Source organism: Aulonocara sp. 'chitande type north' Nkhata Bay, linkage group LG12 (assembly GCF_057382095.1).
Source record: "Aulonocara sp. 'chitande type north' Nkhata Bay isolate Kocher_YH1m ecotype deep benthic linkage group LG12, A_spYH_male_GT1.1, whole genome shotgun sequence".
NCBI lineage: Eukaryota > Metazoa > Chordata > Actinopteri > Cichliformes > Cichlidae > Aulonocara > Aulonocara sp. 'chitande type north' Nkhata Bay.
The window spans coordinates 27,542,797-27,555,295 of record NC_141355.1 but is presented as its reverse complement, the minus strand read 5'-3'; the positions used below and the strand labels follow the sequence as shown (position 1 = coordinate 27,555,295).

General features: G+C 40.5%; 2 protein-coding genes across 5 annotated transcripts in view; one reads left to right on the top strand and one right to left on the bottom strand.

Annotated features, from left to right (window-relative positions):
• Positions 1-3: 3 nt before the first annotated feature.
• On the bottom strand, positions 4-3,597 carry prxl2c (peroxiredoxin like 2C). 2 transcript variants are annotated; one of them, XM_086312936.1, is made up of 6 exons: positions 3,326-3,597; positions 2,955-3,023; positions 2,735-2,788; positions 1,556-1,661; positions 1,332-1,466; positions 6-1,227 (listed from the first exon to the last, which is right to left on the bottom strand). In XM_086312936.1, exons 1-6 carry the CDS (start codon positions 3,506-3,508, stop codon positions 1,097-1,099), a joined length of 678 nt encoding a protein of 225 aa, XP_086169062.1. In that variant the 5' UTR covers positions 3,509-3,597; the 3' UTR covers positions 6-1,096. The 2 variants fall into 2 exon arrangements, with proteins under 2 accessions (XP_086169063.1, XP_086169062.1); XM_086312937.1 differs by lacking the exon at positions 2,735-2,788 and having other exon boundaries at positions 4-1,227.
• Positions 3,598-5,807: 2,210 nt separating this feature from the next.
• fbxl17 (F-box and leucine-rich repeat protein 17) overlaps positions 5,808-12,499 on the top strand; it is a 222,769-nt gene continuing 216,077 nt past the window's right edge. For 2 of the 3 annotated variants that reach the window (XM_086314718.1, XM_086314717.1), the window contains exons 1-6: positions 5,808-6,018; positions 7,768-8,264; positions 8,474-8,833; positions 8,956-9,078; positions 9,176-9,433; positions 10,436-10,567. In XM_086314718.1, the coding sequence (XP_086170844.1) occupies positions 7,788-8,264; positions 8,474-8,833; positions 8,956-9,078; positions 9,176-9,433; positions 10,436-10,567 (1,350 nt within the window). In that variant the 5' untranslated portion in view covers positions 5,808-6,018; positions 7,768-7,787. The remainder of the gene's footprint in view (positions 6,019-7,767; positions 8,265-8,473; positions 8,834-8,955; positions 9,079-9,175; positions 9,434-10,435; positions 10,568-12,499) is intronic. The other variant, XM_086314716.1, reaches the window with a different exon arrangement.

Genomic DNA, 12,499 nt, shown 5'->3' with positions numbered 1-12,499 from the left:
GCAACCGTGCTCTGGCCTTGCACTGTAGAGCATATATGGCCGCCAATAAATAACAAAAAAAATATCTTTATTTACAATATAATAAACTTTGCAGATTGCAATGGGAATGTGACAAGGTAGTAAAATCAGTGCAACAGCTGCTATTCAGTCTTATCACTACAAAACAGGCACATAATTATACCACAAAACACACTGGAATATAAGGGTTTACTGCTGTTTCAGACCACAGACTGAAAACAGAGAAAATCCTCCTGCATCAAGAACAACCATCATCAGCTCTTGACATGTGATTGGAGACACTGGACAATGCCAGTAGTGCATTTTTTAATGAAACTGTACTATTTGCAAGGCCAGTGATTCTAACCTCTCCCAGGTTTTTGGTCATTTGGTCAGGTCAGTGTCTAGCCTTGAAATAAATAACATACTTGTGAATGCTGGGACTGAAATATTTGTTACGGATAAAACTCTTCTTGGGGGGAATCAATGTAATGATGAATCCAAGTTAGAGATTTCTGTCTGTAACATAATGGTGTATTTAAGAAGACAAACAGAACATAAATATTCAGTTCTGGGAGGGTTGTCTATAGAGTTGGACAAAGAGAATGACAAATTAGACGTGTTGTCTTATTTGTCAAAGTTTTGCAAGAACTTCTTGAAAACTATATAAGACTACAAAAAAAGAGTGTTGGCTGACATTGACTTTTTCCTCCACAGTCATTGGACCTCAGCCCTGCTAAACATTTAAAGGGGACACTGCAAAGGCCAAGCATTCACTGATTTCTCAAGAAGATATTTGGAACACTTTCAGATCATGCCAGGAAAACATGCCTTATCGGTTTTTGCACAAACTTGCCGCATGCACTTTCAGTTTGAGTGATGTTATTAAAGCCAAGACAGTTGAGGGAAGAGGAGAGAGGTGTGTGTTAAGCTGATAAAGTCATTGTAATGTACTATTTGTCAATCAAGTTGAGTTCAAATGCACAACAGAAGCAACAGAAACTCATTTAGTCGTCTTAGAGTTTGAAGCTGATTGTATATACACTCCATGTGTGATTACAGCAGTGACGTGGGATGAAACTTTCAGGCAGGCACCTAACTAGATGTGAATGATTTTCGGCTTATCGCTGAAGTCAATCGTTTTCTGAGCTCCTGCAAGCTGAAGGAGCCAGTTGATGGGCATGTGGTCCAGGCGGTTCATGTCAAGATGGGAAAAATGGACTTTGGAGCCTGTAGAGAGGGAGAAAACAGTGAGTGTGAAGAAAAAAGATATAAGATATAATGCAGTGGCAACATTAACACATGACATTATATATAGAGAGAGACCAACTTACCAGGTCCTGCAATGATGGCTCCACCTTGTTGATGTAGGTCACCCTGAAAATCAAAGGCAGGACTAGTCATGGCTCTCCATATAGTCTTGATTTGGCCCATAAAAACGCCAGACTTCACATGGGGACTAGGCTGTGCTGAGTTCACAAACACAGATACAAAGACAAAGTTTCATTATCATCTCAAAATAAGCTTACTTATACACTCCAACAGTGTTTTTGCATACCAGAGTCTGTGAATGTCTCCTCTCTCTTCATCCCCAGCTTTTGGTAAATGCGCCTCTCTGGGTCCACATATATTTCATAAGGATACTCCGTGAGCAAGCAGAACGACTACATGACAGAACAAGAAGAAAGAGTACATTTGTCTGGAAAACTATAGTGCCTGCTGTGATATTTATATACACTCATCAGACACTGTAATAGGTACACCTTGCAAAAGTTAGACCTTAATTCTTTGTGGCATACATTCAACAGAGATTTTGGTTCATATTGAATTGATAGCATCACACAGTTGGTGCAGCTTTGATGGCTGCACATCCATCATGCCAAAGACGTTCTACTGGATTGCAGTAGTGGAAATTCTTATATAGTGAATAGTGAATTCTTTCTCTTGTTCCTTGAACTAGTTTTGATTATCTGAGCTTTTTGATGTGTAATCCTGCTGGAAATAGCCATCAGAAGATGCGAATACTGTAGTCAGAAAGGGATGGACGTGGTCAAGATCAATACTCGGGAAGGCTGCGGAGTTTAAAATCACACTCAATTGGTTCCAAATGGCCCAAGGTGTACCAAGAAAATATGCCTTCCACCATTATACCACCAGCAGCCTGAACAGTTCAGAATCAATCCACACTTTCATTCTTTTTTTTACTTCAGATCCTATCATCTGAATGTAGAAGTAGAATTGGAGACTCATGAGACCAGAATGCTTTTTTTCAAACCTCTATTGCCCGATTTTGTTGAGCCTGTGCAAACTGCAGCCTCAGTTTCCTGTACTTAGCTGACAGGAGTGGCTCTAGGTGTGGTCTTTTGCATATTTTGGTTGTAACAAGTGGTTATTTCAGTTACTCGTGCCTTCTTATCAGCTCGAAGCAGTCTGGACATTCTCCTCTTACTTTTCACACAGACAACTGGTGCTCACTGGATATTTCCCCCTTTTTTTTCTCGACCATTCTCTGTAAACCTTAGAGATGGCACTGTGGCAGAATTCCAATAGAGCGGCCACATGTCAAAACCAGACTCAATTAAATCACCTTTCTTCAAAACTTCAGCGAGTTGTTTTGACCATGTCTGCATGCATAAATGCACTGAGTTGCTGCCATGTGGTTGGCTGATCAGATATTTGCTTTAACAAGCAGCTGAACAAGTGTCCAGTGGGTGTATATATATAACAAAATAATTACCTTTATGTGATGATAAGCGGACTGACCTATCACGACCAGTCTAATTTCAGCATCCTGCAACAACACACATGGAATTTTGGATTTCTCATGATCAATTATTTATGTTAATACTCATCAGACCTCCTATTGCTACAACTGAGCACCTTTGCTGCCAGTGTTGCAGCTGTGCTCTTTGTTTTGATAGCCTCTAGTGCAATGGTCCTTACTAAACAGAACTTACCTCCAGTACTTCTCTGGGTATTTTTCCCAAATCATCAGCATACTCTTTACAGCTGTAGCACAAGAAATTCTGCAGGGACACATATTACATAACATGTTAAAAGTCTGTAGTGATGAGAGAGATCACTGCATTTAAAAATTCACATCTTGCGCCATAACATTTATCCCTCTGTCTTCACCTATGAAGAACGATCTCTTCATTCGTCCATTTCCAACACACCACAGGAAATTCTTGGAGCATCTGGCCAGCTACACTTAGGCTCACCTACTTTGAAGCCTATCAAGACCCAGTTAAAAACGCAACTTAAGGTAGGGTGCCTATGCGAACCCATAACTCATCAGCAAAGTTAAGCCAAATGAAGTTTTCCCTACCCGCACAAAAATTATGACTGATTTCCTGTCTTGGTATAGGGTCTTGAACGGAAGAGAAACTCCATGCCGGTCGTAAATTAAACAGTCTTCGACGTCTCTGAGATTAATATCCACAAAACAGGTCACATTTTCCTGGCTTCCTTTAGTTACTTGTCGAGTTATTGGTGAAACTACTTCAGCCATTTTTTTTTCTCAGAGGATCCAGAATTCGCAGTGCTGCTATTTTGGGAGTTGCAATTCAGCCTGGAGGAGCTGGTGCCTGGAAAATTCACGCCCATATGCTCGCTCTCTCTCTCTCTCTCTCTCTCTCTCTCTCTCTCTCCAGGAGAACGAAGAGAGACGGCGAACACATATTCATTGGTTAAACATTGGTTAATATTATCTTAATCTCCGGATTTAGTTGTATAAATAAGGCAATACAAAACAGAAACTGACCGGTGCGTCAGTGCGCGCGCGCTCTGACTTCACAATAACAGTTAGGCAACATTTATTTATATATAGCCTATTTCAGCTCAGTGAACAACATTGCCATGGATATGAGGCCATTAAAAGCTATTGTTTACAGTGTAGTCGCTCAGATGCGAGAGCAGATACTCTAGCAGAAATTCCGCAAACACTTTTCAGAATAAACATGATGGGTCTTACAGTTGTGTTTCTATGGATTCCAGCCCATTATGGAATAATGGGGAATGAAATGGCAGACAGAGCGGCGAAGGAAGCCACAAGACATGGGACAGTTGACATGGCTGTTAGTTTTGGTCAAGCTGAAGTGAAGAGTATCATAAGGCAAGAAATGAGGAGTAGTTGGCAAAAGCAGTAGGAGGAGGAAAGGAGAGGACGATGGTTGTATACAATACAAAGGGGGGTAGGAGAAATGAGAACCACTGGAAGGAGCAGGAGAGAGGAGATGGTCATAGAGATTGAGATTTGGACATACTGGGTTAAATGCTACATTATTCTTGATTGGGAAACATAATACGGGGAAATGTGCCTTCTGTGGAGAAACAGAAACTATAGAGCATGTGATATTGCACTGTCTGAAATATCAGGTGGAGAGGAGACAATTAAACCAAAACCTCATTAATATGAATATGAAACTGGATCTGGTTGACCTATTGCAAAAGGATTCTGGAAGTAGGAGTTAACAGGCTTTATTTCGGTTTTTTAAAGCGGGAAGAGTGTTTGAAAGGCTTTGAGGTTTTTTGTTTGTTTGTTTGTTTGTTTGTTTGTTTTGGGGGTGGGGGCGTCATTTCAGTCCACACTCCATACTAGTGGTGGCGGTAATGCACCAATCAGTTGTTTGCCAACCGCCAATAACATTTAAGAATAAGAAGAACATTGCCATGGGAATTTACAATGAAATACAGTTTGAACTTTACATCCAGATTATTATATATCTCTCTGTGTATATTAAATATATATAGAGTAGACATACTGTACAGTTCGGTACTGTAGAAAATTACATGTGCTATGTATATTGTCGTTAACAGTCTCTCATCTTGTGTTATGTTTATAAATTATAATTTTATGCCCTGATTCTCTCTCCCCAAAGTGTTTTTTTTAGCTCCTCGCAAGACCAAGTTGGCTGCAATATACTGTAGTTACTGCAGAAAACCCAGTTAAGTTACATACAACTATACATTTTATCCTATTTGTGACTTTTAAGTTTTACATTTCATACTTTAGTCTAATACTGCTTGGTGGTCTAGACTTGAAGTGTTTAATGCATGAAACGTTTAAGATACAAACAATGAGTTCATTCTGATTAACTTTGATGTATTTTGGCAGTATGTGTATATTTTATGCTTGTTTTATGTTGGATTCATTATTTTAAATTCGCATAATATACAGCTATTATGTTCACGAATAAAATCTGATTATTTGTTGGGAGTGACCAGAATGGACAGGATTAGAAATTAGTGCACCAGAGGGACTGCTCATATCCAGTGCTTGATGATTTAGAGAGGCAAGGCTGAGGTGGTTTGGACATTTGAAGAGGAGCGGTAGTGGATATACTGGACAAAAGGTGCTAAATGTGTAGCTGTCAGGGAAGAGGAAGACCAGTAAATAAAGTAACTGCAAGAATAAAGGTGTTAAGAGTAGAAATTTATAAGGTAGGTAGTGTTTTCTGTAACAACCACTGTCAGTAGATTATTTTGGGGCGGTTGTCCAGTTTTCCTATGGTTAATAAATTAAAAGTTTGTTTTTAATTTAAATGATCTTGTGGCGATACCTCCACAATCTAAACACGATACAAAATGATTCCCATACTCTATTATAATTCCACATTTGTATGCATTAGATAGCTTAATATTTAGACCCTGTGTTTTCTAAGTCAGTTTTCAAAGCTTCATTTACCTATCGTTGAAAAAAATCAATCCAGTGTTTGGTTCTTCTCTATCCCCAAAATCCTGGGAACAGGATTTTCATTGATGGCGAATTACGAATCGCCCTCGTCGGCTTCCTTCTCGCTGCCCTCTCGGTGCGGAAGTGCTGTCCTCAAGAGCAGCAGCAGCAGCAGCAGAGGTACAACCAGAGCTGCTACTGTTTTGGAAGAGCAGAACGGCGATTTAGTGGCCGTTTTTCCTAAGCCCTTGTCTCTCCTTTCGGGGCTCGTCACCGTTCATCTTGACCGTGGAGCTTAGCAGTATTATGCGAGCGCAGTGCGGAGTGTGGGAGCACCGTGTGAAGTGGTGAGAGATGATTGCTTTTGGGGCTATAGCTAACTTAGCATCTGGGGATGGAGCAGGCTAGCCTGACAGAAAACTGCGAAGCAATCGCGTCTTTCTTTCCCTCAAAAACAGCGTTAAGTTCGTGTGAATGTTGAAGGCAAATCTGCGGCAATTCCAGGCAAACCGCAGGTGTCACGTTAAGTCTGCATTGGCTTTTCTACATGCTAAACAAATGACCACCTGTTCACTGTTTACATCTCTGTGTTTTGATTCAGCAGCCATCAACCGGTGCTGCACTGCTGCAGTTATCCGACGAGATTTTTCACGTCCTCAACAAATGTGGATCATTAAAAAACAAACAAAACAAAAACAACCCCAAACCCCCAAAACATTTTTCAAGTTATGCACAGCATCCACGCATGAATCTTTTCCATCGTAGGCAAGCACGGCTGCAAAGCTTGCTGCTCTTTGTTGTGTGCTGTGCTGAGATTTAGGTTTTACTCTTAAATTGTGAGTGTTTTTAACAAATAACATCAGTATTTCATTGCAGTACTGTGTTGTTGGGCTCTCCGGTGCTGAGTTTAATGACACATGTGGTTGCTGTCAGTCTTGTCCATCGTCGTGTCTGTTTCAGCAGAAAGGACTGTCCTGATTGTTGTTGACATACAGGATCAGGCTCAGATTTTTCTTTTCTTTTTGTGTGGAAATCTGTGCCATTATTTACACGAGCCCACCACGATCACAAATACACCCTTCCAGATTAAGTTAATCTCACTCTCCACCCCGTGTGTGTGTGTCAGACAACTCTAGCGTTATCTTGTAAAGTTCCCATCTTTTCTTGAGCATTCTTTCACTGCAGCTATAAAAAACAGCCTTGAAAATATTGAAGGATGGCCATTAGATTTTCCTACTAAAGGTTCATGTTGACTCTTCCTTTAGGGAAAAGAGGAACATTAAAGCAGCTAATGACAGGCTTAATAAAGCATGAAAAAAAGCCTCATTAAAAAAGGAGATAATGATAATGATAGCTGTTAGTGATCCTGCAATTTTCCCGTATTATTTTATTTATGTGGGGCAAAACATTGTTAGCAAAAAGACATTTTCTCTTAATTGATGAAATACATCTTTACTCATAAAAATGTATTAAAGTATCAGACATATATATATATATATATAAAACAATGTTTTGAATAGTCATTTTAAGCAAAAGAAAGGATATCCTTTGTTCTCTTAATTATACAGGGGCTAAATAATTCACCTATGCTATGTTTATGTACTGACTACAATAAATTCGTAGTACTGAGGATGGAAACTATCAAATTCTTTTTTCATTGAATCGTTTTTTCTTCATTGCGTATTTTTTGATGCCAAGTCTTAACACTACAACTTTCATAGAATTTTCATATCATTACAAACTAGCATCTGTCGCTCTCACAACAGCCTTTTTCAGTACATCCATGAACCTCCTCTGAGGTCTTGCTCTTTTCCTCCTGCCTGGCAGCTACATATTTAACATCTTTTGTCCATTATATCCACTAACCCTGTGCTGCACATGTCCAAACCATCTCAGCCTTGCTTCTCCAACTTTGCCTCCAAACTGCTTGACTTGAGCTGACCTTCTGATATGCTGATTTGTAATCCTGTTCATTTTGGTCACTGCCAATGAAAATATGAGCGTCTTCCACTCTGTCACCTTTAGCTCGGCCTCCTGTTAGTGCTGAAACATATATATATATTTGACCAATCCTTTTTTTTTTGTTGTTGTTCCAGAGTTTCCTTGAATCATCTATATGGGCCATCTTTTTTCGAAAAATGGTTATCGCCTGAAGAAGAGGACACGCAAATTGCATCACAGGAAGAAGAAGAAGAGGAACTGTTTTCTGCACGGGCCCTGCATGCTCTGCTTTATCGTCCACGGCAACAGCGGTGGTTTCGACGACGAGAGCGACCACTTTGAGGCCAACGGGTGTCGACACAACAGCATCACGGGAATCAGCGTCCCAGGTGTTGGCGGAGTCGGCATCGGAGCGTCAGCTGCCACGAAGCTTGCGGAGCGATACGCGACCCTCGCATCTCCGGAGGATTGCTCCAAGTTCTTGTTGTCACCGAGAGAACTTGCTATCTGGGAGGGCCAGGGGAGGAGCCTTTTGTCAGCTGTTCCTGCCAAACTAATTCCACCACCGGCCCTCTTCCGAACCGCTGGTGTGTCTGTGACTGTGCCCATACCTGTGCCTGTGCCTGGCTGCACCAGCGATTACACAGAGATGGTAGGCATCCGGTTCGGAGCATTAATTCCTAATTAATATAGGCTTTTAATAATTTTCAAATAACTGTATTGCATATTTATTTACATTTAACAGCATGAATTTCTTTCTGTAATTGTAACTAAATTTGCCTGAAAATCTGATTCCAAGTGACCTGTCTGTGTGTGTGTGTGTGTGTGTGTGTGCGCGCGTGCGTGTGTGTCCGATTGCAGGTGTGTAAGAGGAAGTGTTCAGAGGTGCAAAGGTGCACCCCTTGTAAGCAGCCGCGCTGTGCCTTCGCTGCTCCTGATGGAGGGCTGGAGAATGGAGGTGGGGGGGAGGCGGCCTCGAACTCTGAAACGGGCCATTGCCACCTTCCCCTTTGCCCGCTTCCCTCCTCCTCTTCCTCCTCCGCTTCCTCTTCTTCCTCACCTGCTGATGGCTGCTGTGGGTTGGGTCTTCACGCCGATTTGCCCCACAGTTCTGACTCGTCCCCGCCCTGCGCACATAACTATGACGACTGCCAGGCAAGAAGTTCTGAAGCTGCTGATCACTTGAGTATCAATCATCTGCCTTCCTCCATCCTTCTTAAGGTCAGAAGAAGTTTTTTATTTAATGTTTTCATATGGTTTGGTGCAGACAAAGACACTGGAAAACTGAATTGTTGTCTGATGGCTTTTAAGGGACTGAAAACACCCTTTTTTTCCCCTCACAGGTGCTGTCTCACCTGACAGTAAAGGAGCGCTGTCTTTGTGCCTCTCTGGTTTGTAAGTACTGGAGGGACCTCTGCTTGGACTTCCAGTTCTGGAAGCAAATCGACCTCAGTGGCCTACAACAAGTAAGAGACACAGTTGTCTACAAAAAAGTCAGAAAGAACAGGAAACTTTGATTTCTGTGCTGATTATTGTGTCTTTTTATGTTATCTTGCTCTGCAGGTAAATGATGATCTTCTGGTGAAAATAGCTTCTCGGAGGCAGAATGTGACCGAGATTAACATCTCGGATTGCAGGGCGGTCCATGACCACGGCGTGTCCTCCCTGGCTTCACAGTGTCCTGGCTTGCAGAAATATACCGCCTACCGCTGCAAGCAGCTGGGTGACATTTCTTTGTGTGCTTTGGCTACACACTGCCCTCTTCTGGTGAAGGTGCATGTGGGCAACCAGGACAAACTGACAGATGCAGCATTGAAAAAGGTGTGGATTCAGAACTGGGGTTGACACACAATGGGCCTCGTTCACTTATGTGCATATACATGTTCTTGTCCTGATCGGTACAAATGCAAAATTACGATCATATTTATGATACGTGGGAACGAGCCAGTTGTGTTCTTACCACCGTGTATATGTTAGTGCATACTGCCGCGTGCCCGTTCTTAATTTAACACATTTATTGAAAAAAAGAAAGAAAGAGAGATGCTAAAAACAGTTTCATTTTAGAAAAACACTGTCGTTCAAGTGAAAAGAAACAATTTGACATCAAACTTGAAACGGAAAAAAAAGACAACCAGAGCATAACAAAAAGAAGAAAGCAGGTGGAGGACAAGGATCTGTCAGCCCAAGACGAGTAACTCAGCGACAGCAATTATTCTCCAGCATCTGTGGGATAGTGCCAAGAAATTAGACTTTAACTGATGACATCCAACAAGAAAGGAAGCCATCTTTAAGAGAGAGATAAGATGAGATAATGTCTATTAGAATATGTTTTTTAAAAAAAGCTTAAAACCTGTGCCTTTTTATACTCGGTGTTTTCCTTTCTTGGCTTGTAATCTCAGAGTTTATTGTGTATTTTATTCAAATTCTGAGCGCTTTTGTTCTTAAGCGGTTTTGAAAAAATAATCACTAAAAAGAAACTTATAGTCATCAGCAGCATTAGTATTAATATTAAGTTTAAAAATGTGTGTTTACATTTTCAAGACAGCCAAACCTTCATCATTTCGTCACGTATGCATGTTCAGAGGATCGTAGAGTGCAAACAAATTCAGGAAAGAAATGATTGGGTTTGGAGCGTTCTTTCGCTTGGTTTATTTGCAGATTTGTGTACATATTGTTTGCGAACGAGATCCAGTAGATATGAACCCCTAGTTTAAATAAAAAGCAAACACATACACCAGTCATATCAGCTTAGTGAAGATTTTGAGCAATATCTTCTTTACTTCTCTGTTTTGTTTTGTTTTATTTATTTATTTTTTACCTCAGCTGGGGGAGCACTGCAGTGAGCTGAAAGACATCCACTTGGGTCAGTGCTACGGTATCTCAGATGACGGCATCATGGCCTTGGCGAGAGGATGCCCTAAACTGCAGAGACTCTACTTGCAAGAGAACAAAATGGTCAGTTTTTACTGTTGGTTAAGGCTAAGAAGTCGTGCATTATTATAGCCCACTCAGTACGCCTTCTTCCAATAAGTACGTCAATGTCTTGAAGGTTTGCTAGACACCATCTATAATGATACACAGACTTATTCATTTCTGTCCTTCAGTATATTCCTTTTCTCACTCAAGCTTGGCTGGCAAACATTTGCAGGTGCTCCTTATCGTAGTGTTTTTTAAATACGCAGCTCAAATCTGCAAATAGCAGGGCACAATGAAAGTTTGCTGCAAGTGTCTGTCTTGTTGCTATATGGTAATCTCATCAGAGATTCTTTAAAGAAGGGAAAATATCTTTATCAGTGTGCATGATACATACACACATTATATGTTTGATAACTAACCTTTCAATCGCTTTTTGGTCTATTCTCTATAAAAGTTGATTTTGTTTTATATAATTTTTTAACTTAGTGCGACATTAGAAAGCTCAGTTGTTGTGATGCCATCTTGTCTTATTATAAAAACACCATCTGCAGTATAAAGCGACATACCTTAAACCACCACTAGATGTCGCTTTTTTCTAATTACTACAAACAGCCTTCCAGCTGCTTTCCCCTCATAGTCAGATGATTATTTGTGTAATTCTACCAGTATAGATGTGTTTTTTCTTAAACTGTATTGTTAATGTTTATGTTTAAAAAAATATTTATCTTTTAAATAATTTGGCTTGTCTGTGCCTATCCACCTGCTATCTCCATCGTTCTTGTTTCACTAATGGTTTCACCTTTTTCCCGCTACTATTTCTTTGGAGGCCATGAATAATCGTGACCTTGATGGATTGGTCTGCTTTAAGTTTTTAACAACAGCTCAGTTTGTTAAAATCCCATTCATCATCTTAATAGTATATGAAATTAGCGATTACCACTAGGTGAGAGATTAATATTGCTTCTTATAACGTTTCAGAGGACCAGTATCAATTTCAGATGGTCATTTTTCAGACGTGAAGGCGCTGAAGTTATTTTAGCTTCCTGTCATCAGGGCAGAGAGAAATGGGCTGAGCTTATATGGGAATTGTTATGTCTAGTCGCTCTGCTTGCTTGGCCTAAAATTGTCGTTAACTTTGCCAGGAGTTAAGACGACCCAGAAAGCACTTATTCTTTCTGACAGCTTAAAGGCTACCTAAGGGTCTCTGCTCCAGTCTCTCAGATATGAAGAAAACTGATTTTGTTGTTCTGTGGTAAAATGGTTTAGAATTGCAATCTTTAAGCGAGTCAGAAATATGCAGAAACACTTATTGATGCCTCTTTATGTATAATTACATTGCATATATTTTTTGATTTTTGAAGTTTCTTCAACCCTAAAGAATATAAAAGGTGTCTCAAGCTGTTGTACGCCAAAGATCTTGCTTCATACTGAAGTCTACAAGTCATGGACACACTAAAAGGTTTGAGGGCGCTTGAAAAAAGGCTTTCCTGAAAGGTTTATACAAAAAATGAAAGACTGAACTCTTGCAGAAATGTTGTGTGGGCTCAGCCCGTCTTCACTACATGAATTGATTCAGGAAAGTGCTGAGATTGGCTTTTTGGGGTTTTAGTGTGCTATAAATTGCAAAAATCATGGGAGTGTAGTGAAAGCCTCTTAAGACTACTTTGTAAAACTTCTCTTCTCATGCTGGCTTCTGTTGTGTGTTAATGTGGGTGTGAGTTTCTGTCTATCCTAATCAATCACAGATGAGGATGAGCCTTTCACTCACTCTGATCTTTTCTCTCTTTCTCGTCCTCCTCCTCCAAAATGGAATAATTAAATTGCTGCAGGATGTTGCTGTGTGGTCTGTTCACTCGCCCTCTTAACTTTTTCTTTGTCATGTGCACCCACGTACATTTTTTTCCCTTTCTGTCTTGCTTTCCTTTTTGCCATGATTGTGGTTTTACTGCCACGCTGAAGGGTTCGTTTTCT

Excerpts from the sequence above, each read along its gene's own strand:
- prxl2c (XM_086312936.1), bottom strand. The coding sequence starts at position 3,508 with ATGGCTGAAGTAGTTTCACCAATAACTCGACAAGTAACTAAAGGAAGC. Across the intron at positions 2,789-2,954 it reads TACCCAGAGAAGTACTGGAG|GATGCTGAAATTAGACTGGT; the intron begins GTAAGTTCTGTT and ends GTGTTGTTGCAG. Across the intron at positions 1,662-2,734 it reads CCGCTTATCATCACATAAAG|TCGTTCTGCTTGCTCACGGA; the intron begins GTAATTATTTTG and ends TCTGTCATGTAG.